At 42.7% G+C, this 18205-nt stretch overlaps 1 protein-coding gene across 1 annotated transcript in view; it reads right to left on the bottom strand.

Moving 5' to 3' along the window:
* The window catches only part of tmc2a (transmembrane channel-like 2a), a 31349-nt gene extending 13494 nt beyond the window's left edge, over positions 1 to 17855 (bottom strand). Inside the window, exons 1-12 of the mRNA XM_056291160.1 lie at positions 17819 to 17855; positions 17518 to 17550; positions 15845 to 16133; positions 14612 to 14773; positions 11664 to 11754; positions 11474 to 11555; positions 11264 to 11370; positions 10932 to 11030; positions 10460 to 10602; positions 10167 to 10314; positions 5817 to 6005; positions 2200 to 2379 (exon numbers count right to left, since the gene is read on the bottom strand). Coding sequence (XP_056147135.1) covers positions 2200 to 2379; positions 5817 to 6005; positions 10167 to 10314; positions 10460 to 10602; positions 10932 to 11030; positions 11264 to 11370; positions 11474 to 11555; positions 11664 to 11754; positions 14612 to 14773; positions 15845 to 16133; positions 17518 to 17550; positions 17819 to 17855 — 1560 coding nt within the window. The remainder of the gene's footprint in view (positions 1 to 2199; positions 2380 to 5816; positions 6006 to 10166; positions 10315 to 10459; positions 10603 to 10931; positions 11031 to 11263; positions 11371 to 11473; positions 11556 to 11663; positions 11755 to 14611; positions 14774 to 15844; positions 16134 to 17517; positions 17551 to 17818) is intronic.
* Between the last annotated feature and the right edge of the window lie 350 nt (positions 17856 to 18205).

Genomic DNA, 18205 nt, shown 5'->3' with positions numbered 1-18205 from the left:
GGATCGAGGGAAAGATGAATGGAGCAAAGTACAGAGAGATCCTTGATGAAAACCTGCTCCAGAGCGCTCAGGACCTCAGACTGGGGCGAAGGTTTACCTTTCAACACGACAACGACCCTAAGCACACAGCCAAGACAATGAAGGAGTGGCTTCGGGACAAGTCTGTGGATGTCCTTGAGTGGCCCAGCCAGAGACCAGACTTGAACCCCATTGAACATCTCTGGAAAGACCTGAAAATAGCTGTGCAGCAACGCTCCCCATCTAACCTTACAGAGCTGGAGAGGATCTGCAGAGAAGAATGGGAGAAATACCCCAAATATAGGTGTGCCAAGCTTGTAGCTTCATACCCAAGAACACTTGAGGCTGCAATCGCTGCCAAGGGTGCCTCAATCTTTTTCACTTTGTAGATTGATGAGAGAAAAAAAGGAATTTAATCCATTTTGGAATAAGGCTGTAACATAACAAAATGTGGGGAAACTGAAGGGGTGTGAATACTTTCCAGATGCACTGTATATATACACTCACTGGCCACTTTATTAGGTACACCTTGCTAGTACCGGGTTGGACCCCCTTTTGCCTTCAGAACTGCCTTAATCCTTCGTGGCATAGATTCAACAAGGTACTGGAAACATTCCTCAGAGAGTTTGGTCCATATTGACATGATAGCATCACGCAGTTGCTGCAGATTTGTCGGCTGCACATCCATGATGCGAATCTCCCGGTCCACCACATCCCAAAGGTGCTCTATTGGATTGAGATCTGGTGACTGTGGAGGCCATTTGAGTACAGTGAACTCATTGTCATGTTCAAGAAACCAGTCTGAGATGATTTGAGCTTTATGACATGGCGCGTTATGCTGCTGGAAGTAGCCATCAGAAGATGGGAACACTGTGGTCATAAAGGGATGGACATGGTCAGCAACAATACTCAGGTAGGCTGTGGCGTTGACACGATGCTCAATTGGTACTAAGGGGCCCAAAGTGTGCCAAGAAAATATCCCCCACACCGTTACACCACCACCACCAGCCTGAACCGTTGATACAAGGCAGGATGGATCCATGCTTTCATGTTGTTGACGCCAAATTCTGACCCTACCATCCGAATGTCGCAGCAGAAATCGAGACTCATCAGACCAGGCAACGTTTTTCCAATCTTCTATTGTCCAATTTTGGTGAGCCTGTGCGAATTGTAGCCTCAGTTTCCTGTTCTTAGCTGACAGGAGTGGCACCCGGTGTGGTCTTCTGCTGCTGTAGCCCATCTGCCTCAAGGTTCGACGTGTTGTGGGTCCAGAGATGCTCTTCTGCATACCTCGGTTGTAATGAGTGGTTATTTGAGTTACTGTTGCCTTTCTATCAGCTCGAACCAGTCTGGCCATTCTCCTCTGACCTCTGGCATCAACAAGGCATTTTCGCCCACAGAACTGCCGCTCACTGGATATTTTCTCTTTTTCGGACCATTCTCTGTAAACCCTAGAGATGGTTGTGCGTGAAAATCCCAGTAGATCAGCAGTTTCTGAAATACTCAGACCAGCCCGTCTGGCACCAACAACCATGCCACGTCCAAAGTCACTTAAATCACCTTTCTTCCCCATTCTGATGCTCGGTTTGAACTGCAGCAGATCGTCTTGACCATGTCTACATACCTAAATGCATTGAGTTGCTGCCATGTGATTGGCTGATTAGAAATTTGCGTTAACGAGCAGTTGGACAGGTGTGCCTAATAAAGTGGCTGGTGAGTGTATATATCAACACAGATACAGGAAAAAAGTTTTAATGCATTGCAGTACAGGCCTGTTTCGTGTGTCTTGCACTCATCAGCTGCTTATATATATATGTGTGTTATAGTAAGTGTAAGTTGTAATAGGTGATTAGGTAATAAAAGTTCATAGATGTCATATTGCATTCTTGCGGCTTCCTCAAGCAACATATGATTATGCTGCTTGGAAGAAAGAAAGGAATTAAGTCTGGTCTGTCTACAGGATAAAAAACACATGAAAGTTAAACTGAGCTTCAACCACATAAAGAACAACCACCTAGCATCTCTTGCCAAAGTTGTATTTTCCATCTTTGGCAATAAACACAATCATCAGATAGCTTTTGTGCACATCCATTTTGAAAGGCAGGTCACACACACACACACACACACACACACACACACACACACACACACACACACACACACACACACACACACACACACCTTGGAGTTGACGTCATCAAACAGGGCGAAGAGGAAGGTGTAGAGGTTTCCCAGGAAGAGGGCGAAGATGCGTCCCAGCTGCCATTTCAGGGCGATCCGGGGGTGGTAGTCCTCCAGCTCAGCGATGGTCTCAAACAGTGGAGGGCACACCAGGCCGAGAAGGGACATGATGATCTCCAACTTTGGCAAAACAGATCAAAATGATTTGGAAAATATCAGAACATTTCCAATGGATCGATGACATTTTGACAGCACATTATCTTTGTCTCTTGACGTACTCATCTTTTGTGTGCACGTGTGTTGATTTTTGTGGAATTATACAGACGGGTGACAAGGTAAAGGAACCTGAGTGCTTGACCCCTACAGCGAGGGGGTCCGGGGGTCTGTTATGCTGTGGGGGCATTTTCCTGGCATGGTTTGGGTCCGCTTGTCCCCTTAGAGCAGTGGTCACCAACCCTGCTCCAGGAGAGCTTCCATCCTGCTGGTTTTCCCTCCAACCCTAATCTTAATTGAATCGGATGTGCTAAATTAGGGTTGGAGTGAAAACCAGCAGGACAGTAGGTCTCCAGGAGCAGGGTCGATGACCACTGCCTTAGAGGGAAGGGTCCCTGCAGATCAATACAAAGTTCTTCTGAGTGATCACCTGTAGTATATGATGAAACATCTCTATCCTGATGTTCCAAGATGACAATGTCCCAATCCACAGGACACGAGTGGTCACTGGATGGTTTAATGGGGATGAAGATGATGTAAATCATATGCCATGGCCTTCACAGTCACCAGATCTCAGCCCAGCTGAACACCTACGAGAGGTTTTGGACCAACATGTCCGGCAGCTCTCTCCACCACCATCATCAAAACACTAAATGAGGGAATGTGTTTTAGAAGAATGGTGTCCATCCCTCCAGTAGAGTTCAGAGACTTGTAGAATCTATATGATAAGGACCACTGAAGCTGTTCTGGAGGCTCGTGGTGGACCAGCACCTTACTAACACACTTTATGTTGGCTTGTTTTCCTTTCATTTGTCACCCGTCTGTAGCTCTTTACATGGTTTTCTGTTATTTGTCATCCGATAAGCATGGATTGATAATGCCGGCTGGACAAGTCTTTTCTCAAATACTTCATAGATTAAAACAAATATGTCACAATTCTTACTTTTATATCACAGCAATGTGTGACTGTTGGGAAAAGCTTTTTCTTTATTCTATGTGACAGCGGGAAGTTGTAAGGCTGAGATTTGCCGTTTCTCTTTTAAAAACTGGTTTCAGCATGTTTTACTGTTCATATCATTTATCTGGGATAAATGATATGAATAAAGTCATGATACAAGTATTAGCAGTAGAGAATGTAATGATAGCAGCAATAGTAGTAATACTAGTAGTTGTAGTAGTAGTGGAAATAGTTCTAATTGATGTAGGATTAGGCGTACTTGTAGCAGTAGTAGTAGTAGCAGTAGGTAATTGCAGAAGTAAAAGTAGTAACAGTAGTGATAGTGGTGGTCATCATCATAGTAGTAGTAGCAGCAGTAGGAGTAGTAGTAGTAGTAGTAGTCATAGTATGTCTTCGTTTGATGGCTGGGAGAGCTGGCGCTGGATCAGCTGAGAGAGCTTGGTCTGCTGCTCTTGTGGGCCCAAGGGCCACGGCCCTGCCTGGAGCTGCGGCCGAGATGGTAACACCGAGGGTGGTCGGACAGGACGCAGAAGCAAGGCAGGCTAAGCTAACTGCTAGCTAGCCCATGCAGACCAGCAGTTCTGATTGTCATCCTGGCTGGCGTTAATTCCCTTGGGCAGATGTTTTTTTTTAAAAAATTTTAGTTTGGATATGTGTGTTAGTTTAGATATGTGTGTTAGTTTAGATATGTGTGTTAGTTTGGATATGTTTGTTAGTTTGGATATATGTGTTAGTTTGGATATGTGTGTTAGTGTGGATATGTGTGTTAGTTTAGATATGTGTGTTAGTTTGGATATGTGTGTTACTTTGGATATGTGTGTTAGTTTGGATATGTGTGTTAGTGTGGATATGTGTGTTAGTTTGGATATGTGTGTTAGTGTGGATATGTGTGTTAGTTTAGATATGTGTGTTAGTTAGTATGTGTATTCCTGAGGTTCTTGTCGTTTTTGGATATGTGTTTTTTGTCTTTGTGTTGCACTGCTGTGGGCTGGGGAAACATTTCGTACATGAAATGAAATGAAAAACAAAGTGTTCCTGATTCCTGAGTAGTAGTTGTAGTACTAACAATAGTAGCAGTAGGTAATTGTAGTGGTAGTGGTAGTAGTACTAAAGGTAGCACGATGGCCCAGTGGTTAGCACCGTTGCCTCACAGCAAGAAGGTCCTGGGTTCAAACCCCAGGCCGTCCCAGGTCCTTTCTATGTGGAGTTTGTATGTTCTTCCATTGTCTGCGTGGGTTTCCTCCGGGTGCTCCCATTTCCTCCAACCATTAAAAAGAAATGTATGTTAGGTTTAATACTCCTGTCTGTGCCCCTGAGCAAGGCATTGGAAAGAAGAACTAGAGTTAGTCCCCAGGTGCAGGTGAGAGATCATCTGGGACCTAGCCATGACCTGGCACACAGGTGGTGGGTGTCAGATTCAGTCGCTAGGCTCTTGGACGGAGACAGAAGAGAAAGCCTTTTGAAAGCCTTATGACTGTATCTGAAGTTGGACAACAGTCAGATGGCCACTGTTGTGAGTGCATATACTTCCACACTAGACTCACAAGAAGAAGTAAAGGGAGACCTCTATGCCAACCTGGAACACATCCTCACAGTTTGTCCAGTGGAAGATAAAATCATCCTTCTTGGAGACTTTAATGTCGGACGGGACTATAAGCCGTGGAGGGGCACTATTATTAAGGAGGGAGTTCAACTCCAGTGGAGTCCTCCTTCTGACCAAATGTGCTGAACACAGTCTTGTTATGAACAACACCCTCTTCAGGCAGAAAAACAGACTGAAGACATCCAGGATGCATCCTCATTTGAAGAACTAGCATTTAATTGACTGTGGCATTGTCCAAGCCAGGGATAAGCATGATGTACACCTCACTAGAAGAAGAAGAAGAAGAAGAAGAAGAAGAAGAAGAAAGCCACTTTATTTTGTCATTGTAGTTTCTTACAACGAATTTGTTTTCAGTATTTAACCCATCCTAAGAGCAGTGGGCGGCTGCAGTACAGCACCTGGGGACAAACTCCACTTCTTTTTCCTAATGCCTTGGTCAGAGGCACAGGCAGGAGTATTAACCCTAACATGTCATGTATAGTTTGATGGTGGGAGGAAACCAGAGCACTCCATGAGGACACTCGCCAACAGATCGCAAAAGACAAGCTGCAGCAGAGAAAGGACAAAATTACAACCAAGAAGACCTACCCACTTTCCACCACCAACACTACTCTTCAATGCCCACATTGCAGCAAAGTCTGTGGTTCCTGGATTGACCTCTTCAGCCATGTCAAGACCCACAGAAAGGACCCTGTGTAAGGACCATCATTCTCGACCTCGAGTGATCACCGATGATGATGATGAGTAGCAGAAGTAACGGTAGCATGATTAATTGTGTTTATAAAGTAATTCACAAGGACTGGATCGTTAGCCATTATTCCACTTCACCACTGCTAGGATTACCTCGTTCTTCTCATACCAGCTCAGGTCGTCTCTGGTGGCAAACTCCTGAGACCTCTTCACCACAAAGAAGATGAGGTATCCACTCCCACCAAGGCTGCAGAAGATCATGAAGTTGGCCAAAACTCTCAGGAACCTCCTCAGGTGAATGTTTTCATCCTTCTGGCTCTCCTGCTCATCCACTATGGACTCCTGTTTCCATCAAAAACAAAAAAACAAAAAAAAAGGATCTGAAAGTCACAAGACTAAAGCTAAAATCCAGTTTTTTCCGCACCAATAGAGTTGTTTTACTCATTGGGGTTACACTGCAAAAAAATAATAGCTAAAAAACAAGAAATAAACACTGCATTTGGGGGTAAAATTATTTAATACTAGTGACATTATCTATCCATGCAGCAAGATAATTTCACTTGACGAGAAATCTTAAAATACATTTGTTCCAGTCTAGAAATCCCAGTAGGCTCTGATAAGTGTCCAAAGGTAGAAACTGCTGAATTTTAGATAAATTACTTGAGATCAGACTTGCTACAGCACAGTAATGAATATTAGCAAATAATTCTTCATTCTTTTTGGGTTCTTAATGTTAGCACACTGAAAGAAATGAAGGCCAAGGAAGAAGAAAATAAATCACTAATTTAAGTGAAAATTACTTATTACTAGTGCAGTGTGATTATGCTGTTGAAACCAGTTACCCCATCTTGCTAGTCTTGCCACCGGTAGCAGGTGGTCTCGGACGAGAGAGTGGGGTTGATGACGCGCAACTCTTCCTCACTTTAATCATCACACAAGTCATCAGTCATCCGTCACGAGATGACTAGATGGCCCTCGTCGCTGCGACGGACGAATAACAACCACACCAACCGTAAAACCGTGCTGCCATATAGTTTGACGTTGTCTTGAATACATTAGGTTGCCTGTGTCAGCTTTGGTCTGAGGAACTGGGGACTGCTTCCTGCTGAGCTGGTGGCACACAAGCCACAGCACAGTCTGGGGCAGCAGCAGCAGCAGCTGTTGTTTCTTTGCCTCCGCATGGAATGGTTTATCCCTCCGCCACCGTGGTCACTTATCAAAGAACTGAAATACGTACATCCTGTTTTTTTGGTATGTATTTTGAATGTTTTGGACTCAGAATTAAAAGGTTATGAAGCAAAACTTAGCCACTTAGCTAATGTAACCGAGCATCTTTCCACCTGCTGCGGGATTCGATCCGACGTTGTACTGCACCACGAGGCGACATGGCTAACCCGCTCCCTTTAGAAGGGGGGGGGGGAGACCCTTTAGTCCAGCGGTTGGCGATGCCCATACAAGTCCTCCAACCCATACGACCACATAGGTCGTATACCCTCTAATACGATCTACAAGAGCGTTTCCTTAATTAGCGCCCCCACCGGCGGCAGGAGATATGCCTCGTGATGCAGTACAACGTCGGATCGAATCCCGCAGCGGGCATTAACTTAAAACGTTCACTATGCGTCCTACTATTTCAGCGTGTTGCTATGGTTACATCGTAAATTTGTTTCCAGCGTTTGAATGTAGAACAGAAACTTAGAAACTTGTGCTGAACCACGTGCGCCTTATACGGGTCTAACGCACACCCTCTAGCCCAGTGTTTCTCAACCGGGGGTCCGCGGACCCCTAGTGGTCCGTGGTGTAATTGCAAGGGGTCCGTGAAAATAAAATATCTTTAAAAAAAGATCCTGTGACATTTATAGAAATAGGATTATTTTACTCAAATGTGACTGAGACCTTTATCTACCTAAACTATAAAGGGTGACAGGACTTTTTTCTCTAATTACATCTGTTTCACAAGTGTAATTTATTGTATTTTAATAAGAGATCTCGCTCCCGTTTGCATTGTTAAAAGTTACTGCATAAAATTCTGTTGTTACATATATCTGAAAGTTACTGAATACATATTCTGTTTTGTTACATATATCTGAAAGTTACTGAATACATATTCTGTTTTGTTACATATATCTGAAAGTTACTGCATACATATTCTGTTTTGTTACATGTATCTGAAAGTTACTGAATACATATTCTGTGTTGTTACATATATCTGAAAGTTACTGAATACATATTCTGTTTTGTTACATATATCTGAAAGTTACTGAATACATATTCTGTTTTGTTACATATATCTGAAAGTTACTGCATACATATTCTGTTTTGTTACATGTATCTGAAAGTTACTGAATACATATTCTGTGTTGTTACATATATCTGAAAGTTACTGAATACATATTCTGTTTTGTTACATATATCTGAAAGTTACTGAATACATATTCTGTTGTGTTACATATATCTGAAAGTTACTGAATACATATTCTGTTTTGTTACATATATCTGAAAGTTACTGAATACATATTCTGTTTTGTTACATATATCTGAAAGTTACTGAATACATATTCTGTTTTGTTACATATATCTGAAAGTTACTGAATACATATTCTGTTGTGTTACATGTATCTGAAAGTTACTGAATACATATTCTGTTTTGTTACATATATCTGAAAGTTACTGAATACATATTCTGTTTTGTTACATATATCTGAAAGTTACTGAATACATATTCTGTTGTGTTACATATATCTGAAAGTTACTGAATACATATTCTGTTTTGTTACATATATCTGAAAGTTACTGCATACATATTCTGTTTTGTTACATATATCTGAAAGTTACTGAATACATATTCTGTGTTGTTACATATATCTGAAAGTTACTGAATACATATTCTGTTTTGTTACATATATCTGAAAGTTACTGAATACATATTCAGTGTTGTTACATATATCTGAAAGTTACTGAATACATATTCTGTTTCGTTACATGTATCTGAAAGTTACTGCATAAGAATTCTGTTTTGTTACATATATCTGAAAGTTACTGAATACATATTCTGTTTCGTTACATGTATCTGAAAGTTACTGAATACATATTCTGTTTTGTTACATATATCTGAAAGTTACTGAATACATATTCTGTTTTGTTACATATATCTGAAAGTTACTGAATACATATTCTGTGTTGTTACATATATCTGAAAGTTACTGAATACATATTCTGTTTTGTTACATATATCTGAAAGTTACTGCATAAGAATTCTGTTTTGTTACATATATCTGAAAGTTACTGATTACATATTCTGTTTTGTTACATATATCTGAAAGTTACTGAATACATATTCTGTTTTGTTACATATATCTGAAAGTTACTGAATACATATTCTGTGTTGTTACATATATCTGAAAGTTACTGAATACATATTCTGTTTCGTTACATGTATCTGAAAGTTACTGCATAAGAATTCTGTTTTGTTACATATATCTGAAAGTTACTGAATACATATTCTGTTTTGTTACATATATCTGAAAGTTACTGATTACATATTCTGTTTTGTTACATATATCTGAAAGTTACTGAATACATATTCTGTTTTGTTACATATATCTGAAAGTTACTGAATACATATTCTGTTTTGTTACATATATCTGAAAGTTACTGAATACATATTCTGTTTTGTTACATATATCTGAAAGTTACTGAATACATATTCTGTGTTGTTACATATATCTGAAAGTTACTGAATACATATTCTGTGTTGTTGCATATATCTGAAAGTTACTGAATACATATTCTGTGTTGTTACATGTATCTGAAAGTTACTGAATACATATTCTGTGTTGTTACATATATCTGAAAGTTACTGAATACATATTCTGTTTTGTTACATATATCTGAAAGTTACTGAATACATATTCTGTTTTGTTACATATATCTGAAAGTTACTGAATACATATTCTGTTTTGTTACATATATCTGAAAGTTACTGCATAAGAATTCTGTTTTGTTAACTATATCTGAAAGTTACTGCATAAGAATTCTGTTGTGTTACATATATCTGAAAGTTACTGAATACATATTCTGTTTCGTTACATGTATCTGAAAGTTACTGCATAAGAATTCTGTTTTGTTACATATATCTGAAAGTTACTGCATAAGAATTCTGTTTTGTTACATATATCTGAAAGTTACTGCATAAGAATTCTGTTTTGTTAACTATATCTAAGTTACAACTGAAAGCTCTTATTTTTGCCCCAAAGAGTGAATAAATGCTATAATGCAATTTAAAATGCAGTTTCTACTGTTTCTATCAAATTGCAACCCCCCTCCCCCAAGATCAGGTGGAGGGGTCCTCAGGGTAGATCAACAATACGCAGGGGGTCCCGCACCCCAAAAAGGTTGAGAACCACTGGTCTAGCCCATCAGAGACCAGTTACCATGTCTCCGCCACCATGGTGTAATTTTACATATAAACCACAGCCACGGTTTTCATGTCTCCACGTTTACCTTGAAACTGGTCGTGATGGATGCGTACTTGTTGTCCGCGGTCTCTGCGTTACCGATCAGGTAATCCCAGCTGGTGAACATCTTCCAGCCGAAGGTAAACCCCGCCTCGTCATTGTCTCCGCCCCCAACATCAGCGTTCTTGGCCATTCTTTATGCAAAAACAGACACAACAAAAGGATTTTGGACGCATATATGCAGACAGATTTCCATCTCAGGACCTGCATGATCAGAGTCGCTGTCTGTGTGTGGGTGGTTCTGGGACTACTGACAGTAGAGCAGCATCACTAACTCACGTGCGGATCACAACCATCAGGCTGTAGCCAAAGGTGCCAATGCCCACCATGAGGTAGGACAAGGGCAGCCTGAACTTCAGCAAGCCGATGGTCCTCTGGTTGTTGTAATATCCATAGAAAAGGACGGAATATTTGCAGTATCCCTGAGGGGGGAAAGGCGACAACTAAGATAAGCTAACAGACACAGTCATAATAAGAGTTGGGCATTAAATGTGTTTTCATATCTATGGCAGAGACATCTGAGGTGACTTTGTATGCTTCCTAGAGTTGCCAACCGTTCCTTAAAATAAGGAAACGTTCCTTATTATATATAATATTAATATGTGTGTGTGTGTGTGTGTGTATAGTGTAAGGCACGTTATATTCGTTATGCCCGTGTCGCCCCGTCCATCCAACCCCTGTCCCTGTCCCCTGTTCCTTATTTCCATTTCAAGGAGTTGGCAACCCTACATGCCACCTATAATTAACACACATTGAAGTCCATAAGGACTGAATAGTCTTGAGCAGTGTCCTGCTCGAGTCTTGGTACAGTTTTCCTAGGAATCGACCCATAGGGAAGGCCCATCAAAACCTGGATAAATGAAGAAGAAGGAGGAGGAGGAATAGAAGAAGAAGAAGCAGAAGAAGAAGGAGTAGGAGGGGTAGAAAAAGAAGATGATGATGAAGAAGAAGAAGAAGAAGAAGAACAGAGACACAAAACAAACCAAAAGTCAGACATATCAAATGCATCGTATGGATATTGTGGTCAAATACGTCTTATGGACCGTTATAATGTGCTGTTTTGAAATGAATAGTTACTTTCACCTCAGGAATGACAACTAGACCAAAGGTGAAGCCAAAAAGGACAAGGTTCAATCCGTACATCCAGCGGAGGAAGATGAAGTAGGACGCCACAGATGACCCAAAGTGACCTTAGGCAAACATATGGCAAAACAAGACTGGTTGTACCACTTGTGACCACTAGGCGGTAATATTCAGCTCTTTAATTGAAATTGTGATGGTAAAATAACTCACTTTCCACCTCTTTGATCTTCCGCTCCCAAGGTATACAAGATGTCCTGAAATTCTCAAAATCCCTCTGAAACTTGATCCATTTCTGGAAAGAGAGAAAGAGGGATTAGAGAGAGGCCCACAACATTAAAAGGACAACAAACAAAAAAAAAGCAGGACCAATGGAAGAGCAGATAAATCAATAGTTTCAAACCTTTGTCATCATCACTTTGTATGCGAACCACTTCTTGCCTTTTCCTTTGCCCAAAGCGCCTTCAAATTTATCCACAAATTCTTGTGCCTCCCTGGAAAAAAAACAGACGTGGCTTTGAGCTTTGGTCACAAGTGAGACAAAGCGTCGGTGTCCGAAACACCTTGCGCTATTTTACTTTTACATGGGTGACATTTAACATGAGAAAGTGCCTAAGACGAGATAAAATCCCTTTATACACATGTCTTTTTGCGGTGCAGGTTTTCATAACTGGCGTACTGACAGGTGTCATTCACTGTCAGACACCAGGAGTTTGTTGACTTTGATGTGAATTGAACTGGGATGAGATGTTGGGATGAGATGTTAGGGTGAGATGTTAGGGTGAGATGTTAGGGTGAGATGTTAGGATGAGATGTTGGGATGAGATGTTAGGATGAGATGTTAGGATGAGATGTTAGGGTGAGATGTTAGGATGAGATGTTAGGGTGAGATGTTAGGGTGAGATGTTAGGATGAGATGTTAGGATGAGATGTTGGGATGAGATGTTAGGATGAGATGTTAGGATGAGATGTTAGGGTGAGATGTTAGGGTGAGATGTTAGGATGAGATGTTAGGATGAGATGTTGGGATGAGATGTTAGGGTGAGATGTTAGGATGAGATGTTAGGGTGAGATGTTAGGGTGAGATGTTAGGATGAGATGTTAGGGTGAGATGTTAGGATGAGATGTTAGGGTGAGATGTTAGGGTGAGATGTTAGGATGAGATGTTAGGGTGACATGTTAGGATGAGATGTTAGGGTGAGATGTTAGGGTGAGATGTTAGGATGAGATGTTAGGGTGAGATGTTAGGGTGAGATGTTAGGATGAGATGTTAGGATGAGATGTTAGGGTGAGATGTTAGGGTGAGATGTTAGGATGAGATGTTAGGGTGACATGTTAGGATGAGATGTTAGGGTGAGATGTTAGGGTGAGATGTTAGGATGAGATGTTAGGATGAGATGTTAGGATTAGATGTTGGGATGAGATGTTAGGATGAGATGTTAGGGTGAGATGTTAGGGTGAGATGTTAGGATGAGATGTTAGGGTGACATGTTAGGGTGAGATGTTAGGATGAGATGTTAGGGTGAGATGTTAGGGTGAGATGTTAGGATGGGATGTTAGGATGAGATGTTAGGATGGGATGTTAGGATGGGATGTTAGGGTGAGATGTTAGGGTGAGATGTTAGGGTGAGATGTTAGGATGAGATGTTAGGGTGAGATGTTAGGATGAGATGTTAGGGTGAGATGTTAGGATGAGATGTTAGGATGAGATGTTAGGGTGAGATGTTAGGGTGAGATGTTAGGGTGAGATGTTAGGATGAGATGTTAGGGTGAGATGTTAGGGTGAGATGTTAGGGTGAGATGTTAGGATGAGATGTTAGGGTGAGATGTTAGGATGAGATGTTAGGGTGAGATGTTAGGATGAGATGTTAGGATGAGATGTTAGGGTGAGATGTTAGGATGAGATGTTAGGGTGAGATGTTAGGATGAGATGTTAGGGTGAGATGTTAGGGTGAGATGTTAGGATGAGATGTTAGGGTGACATGTTAGGATGAGATGTTAGGGTGAGATGTTAGGGTGAGATGTTAGGATGAGATGTTAGGGTGAGATGTTAGGGTGAGATGTTAGGATGAGATGTTAGGATGAGATGTTAGGGTGAGATGTTAGGGTGAGATGTTAGGATGAGATGTTAGGGTGACATGTTAGGATGAGATGTTAGGGTGAGATGTTAGGGTGAGATGTTAGGATGAGATGTTAGGATGAGATGTTAGGATTAGATGTTGGGATGAGATGTTAGGATGAGATGTTAGGGTGAGATGTTAGGATGAGATGTTAGGGTGACATGTTAGGGTGACATGTTAGGATGAGATGTTGGGATGAGATGTTGGGATGAGATATTAGGGTGAGATGTTAGGATGAGATGTTGGGATGAGATGTTGGGATGAGACGTTAGGGTGAGATGTTAGGATGATATGTTAGGGTGAGATGTTGGGATGAGATGTTAGGGTTAAATGTTAGGATGAGATGTTAGGGTGAGATGTTAGGATGGGATGTTAGGATGAGATGTTAGGGTGAGATGTTGGGATGAGATGTTAGGATGAGATGTTAGGGTGAGATGTTAGGATGAGATGTTGGGATGAGATGTTGGGATGAGATATTAGGGTGAGATGTTAGGGTGAGATGTTGGGATGAGATGTTAGGGTGAGATGTTAGGATGAGATGTTGGGATGAGATGTTAGGATGAGATGTTAGGGTGAGATGTTAGGGTGAGATGTTAGGATGAGATGTTAGGGTGAGATGTTAGGGTGAGATGTTAGGATGAGATGTTAGGGTGAGATGTTAGGATGAGATGTTAGGGTGAGATGTTAGGGTGAGATGTTAGGATGAGATGTTAGGGTGACATGTTAGGATGAGATGTTAGGGTGAGATGTTAGGGTGAGATGTTAGGATGAGATGTTAGGGTGACATGTTAGGATGAGATGTTAGGGTGAGATGTTAGGGTGAGATGTTAGGATGAGATGTTGGGATGAGATGTTAGGGTGAGATGTTAGGGTGAGATGTTGGGATGAGATGTTGGGATGAGATGTTAGGATGGGATGTTAGGATGGGATGTTAGGATGAGATGTTAGGGTGAGATGTTAGGGTGAGATGTTAGGGTGAGATGTTAGGGTGAGATGTTAGGGTGAGATGTTAGGGTGAGATGTTGGGATGAGATGTTAGGATGAGATGTTAGGATGGGATGTTAGGATGGGATGTTAGGATGGGATGTTAGGATGGGATGTTAGGGGGAAAAGTGAAATAAGATTCAGCATCAACATGCAGCGTATGGCTCCTCAACTAAAGACCTCAGATGTGGACGTGGGTCAAAGTTTCAAAACTCTGAAGCGGTTAACATGGCCGATGAAACGTTACTTGAGGTGGGTGAGTCTCCTTCTCATCCTCCATGGCTTGGTCCTTATTTCGGAAATCAGTTTCTTCTTCTCCTCCACCTCCTCCATCAGCCGCGCCATCTCCCCCTCTGACATGGAGTCGTCATCCTCGTCATTGTCAGAATCTGTGTTGGAGCCTGAGGAGCTGGAGGAGGAGAAAGAGGAGGAGTAAAAGGAGCGGGGGATGAAATTGTGATAAAGTTTGTCATCTTGGTACAAAAAAATGTGTCAAGACTTCTGGCAGTAAGACTGAATGTATGTCAAATGATATTTAAGGTATGTATGCCATTTATTAGACCAGTGGTTCTCAACAGGAGAGCGGGGCCCAAAAGAGGGCCTTGGGGAGCTGATGGAGGCCCTTGAGTTAATAGTGTATTATTGAAAGCTTCAATCAAAAAGCATTCAGCTACATAAAAAGACACACAAAGAAAGCAATTAATATAATGTATAAAAAAACCATTTATGTTAGGACGGAAACTCGTGGTCAAAGAATGGAAAGCCTCCTCTGCACCGGCGCCATCTTTGTGGCACACTTCTCTTGGTCAGCTGGCTGCCCTAGAACAGTTCTCATACAGGCTGCTTGATAAGGTGGAGGAATATCACTTGAAACGGGGGCAGACCCATCCTCATATACTGAGCGTTTAACGGCGTTTCCGGCTCATAAAAATAACAGTAACACGTCACGTGAAATGCAAATAACTGAGGCCCGTGTGGTTAGATTACCTGTCGACAAGCAGCGCTGTAAACTTGTAAGCACTCCACGCATCACAGTCATGTTTTTCCTTCCTTCCTTTGTTTGTTTGTTTGTTTGTTTGTTTGTTTGTTTGTTTTCCCCCTTTCCTTATTTCAGGATGTCTCGCCTATCTCTTATCTACTTTTGGTCTGGTTGTGTTTGTTTCGTTTCTATCGCATTCTGATTTAACGCCCATGCTATCTGTAACTGGAATACTTGTGTGTGTACGTTTTGTTATTGTGAAATTGTTTTTTTTTTTTAAAAACTATTGATCATAAAAAAATAAAAAAATAAAAAACCCATAATAGCCTTTTTACTGTCTGTCGGTGTCAACCCAGTCACCGAGGACGCACGAGCCAGTAGGTTCTTGGTGCCTGCCCTGAATAGGCTGCATAGGTGAGAGGAATAATAATCAGAATAATCATCTGGTTGAGTGTATCTGTGTACGAGTTAACAGCTGCGACAGTGTGAGTCATGTGATACCTCTTCTTCTTCTTCTTGTCCTTCCCGTCGCCCTTATCTTTCCCCTTGCCTTTTTTGTTCTTGCTGTTGGCACCCTGCCCTTTCTTGATAGCTGGTTTTCCGCGCCTCCTCTTCGGAGCGTCATTCTCACTCTCCGCGTCGCCTCCATCCTTGCGTAATGCCCCCCTGCGACCCCTGGGGGCCTCCTCGTCTTCATCTTCATCCTCGCTGTCCGGTTGTTGGCCTCGGCCCCTCGGACCTCCTCTTCCAGCCGGTTGTCTCGTGTTTTTTGTTCTCGGACCTGCGTCGTCTTATGCGGGGAAGACACAACGTAACGTAAAGGTGTGTTCACACCGAACGCGAGGCGCGTCGTCGCCTCGCTTCACCCGCGCGACTTTGGCCGCAGGATCGAGGCGCGCGGACGGAGGCTCGCTGGGATTCTCCACGCGCCTTCACGACGCAGCCTCACGCGAACTTCTCGCTCAAGTTGATTCAAAGGAGTTGAATCAGGTGCATCTGGACCTGGGGTAACACTCTGGTATGGGGAACGTAGTCACCGTTAATTAGGTGCTTATTAGCATGCAAATTAGCAACATATTGGCTCTTAATTGGTCATTATTACGTACTCATTAATACCTTATTCTGCATGGCCTTATTATACAACCAGTAAGCCATTAACTATGAGTTTTCCCTCTATAACCTCAGAAGTATTGCTTATTAGTAGTACCATCTCAATATGCTTTGCTTAGTATGGCCTTTATAAGGTGGTAGTACCACAAGAAGAGTTATTCTGCCTTAATAACACTTAATGAATATGCTCTGTTCTTACATAACAACACACAAAACTACAAGTGCTCATAGTGTTACATTACTCTAAATTAAGTTTCTGTTACTTAGAATATGTTCCCCATACTAAAGTGACATCTTGATCATTACTAATTCACTAGTAATTAAGTTTTTTTTATGTTCCCCATACTAAAGTGTTACCTCGACTTGGTCTATATCCGTGAAGACGTTTCGCCTCTCATCCAAGAGGCTTCCTCAGTTCTGCCTTTCTGACTAGACCAAGCTAGTCTGACTAGACCAAGCTAGTCTGACTGGACCAAGCTAGTCTGACTGGACCAAGCTAGTCTGACTGGACCAAGCTGGTCTGACTGGACCAAGCTATTCTGACTGGACCAAGCTAGTCTGACTGGCTGCTGATGAGACTCAGCATTTATCCTCTAGGAGTCGTTGTCAGAGCTATAGATGTCCATGGCTCTTTGTGTCCCGATGTTTACCTTGGGGGAGAGGCGAAACGTCTTCACGGATATAGACCAAGTCCAGCTGCACTTGACTTAACTCCTTTGGAGAACCAGGACGACCTGGATGAAGGAGAACATTCCCAGACACGCTCAAGTTGGATTTTTCCAACTCCATTCGCGTCGCCCGCCAATTGGCGTGTAGCCGCACGTTTGCGTTGACTTCATATGTAGTGTCATAGCGCGAGCAGCTGCGTCGCGTGAGGCGTGAACACGGCATGGGGGTGGATGCGAGTCCCCCGTGCTTTTTACCCCAAGCGCGTGATCGGCCGCGGCGCGGCTGACCAGCGGCAGTCTGTCTGAACGACTCATACACGTGTTTGAATTACTCACGCATGCAGCCCGGTGGGGCGTGAGACTAGATGCAAGTCACCTCCACTCATATCCACTTACCGTCACTCACACCTCCGTCTATCTGTATCCCAACTGCAGGAAAACACACGAACAAAACCAGGGTGTCCATCAGCTACCAGTCTGACATACCATAAGCACGTGCATCTCAAGGTCTCAAACTGGTATTCATCTTCCGCGTTAAAGCAGCAGCAAAGGATCCGGTTGCAGATAAAACACACACACACACACACACACACACACACGAAAAACACACAACTCCCAAAACTCTGCGTCATCAGAGTAGAGCATCAGCACATCATACTTTAGATCAGCCCATTTCTCTGCAAGCTCCCCGACTCACCTTCATCCATCCGAGCCACGTCACTTCTCCTGGCCATGGCGGGGATTAAGTCTGAAGTCTTGTTATGCCTGGCTGGACTCGCCGTGCTCCACAGCCAAGTGGTGCCAAGTCCTCACCCAGCGCTGGCTCCGTCCTCTCTCCGCTCGCTGTCACTGCCCAACTCAGGTATCGCTCCATCCCGTCGCCATGACGACGGGCGCGCGTGGCCCCCGCTCTCGACAGAGGAGTCCGTGGGACACCTGTAAGTAAATCAAGGTGACGGGAATTGTGATGTCACTTGCAAATCACTGTCAATCACCCAAGAGACGCGGTCTCAACCCAACTTTAAGCTGGGGTCCAAGGTTCTGCTGCGAAAAACGGCACGTGATGAGGTCCACGAGACACAAG

The sequence above is a fragment of the Lampris incognitus genome, chromosome 12 (genome assembly GCF_029633865.1).
Source record: "Lampris incognitus isolate fLamInc1 chromosome 12, fLamInc1.hap2, whole genome shotgun sequence".
NCBI lineage: Eukaryota > Metazoa > Chordata > Actinopteri > Lampriformes > Lampridae > Lampris > Lampris incognitus.
The sequence above is the reverse complement of the archived record's forward strand: the minus strand, read 5'-3'. Positions and strand labels throughout refer to the sequence as shown.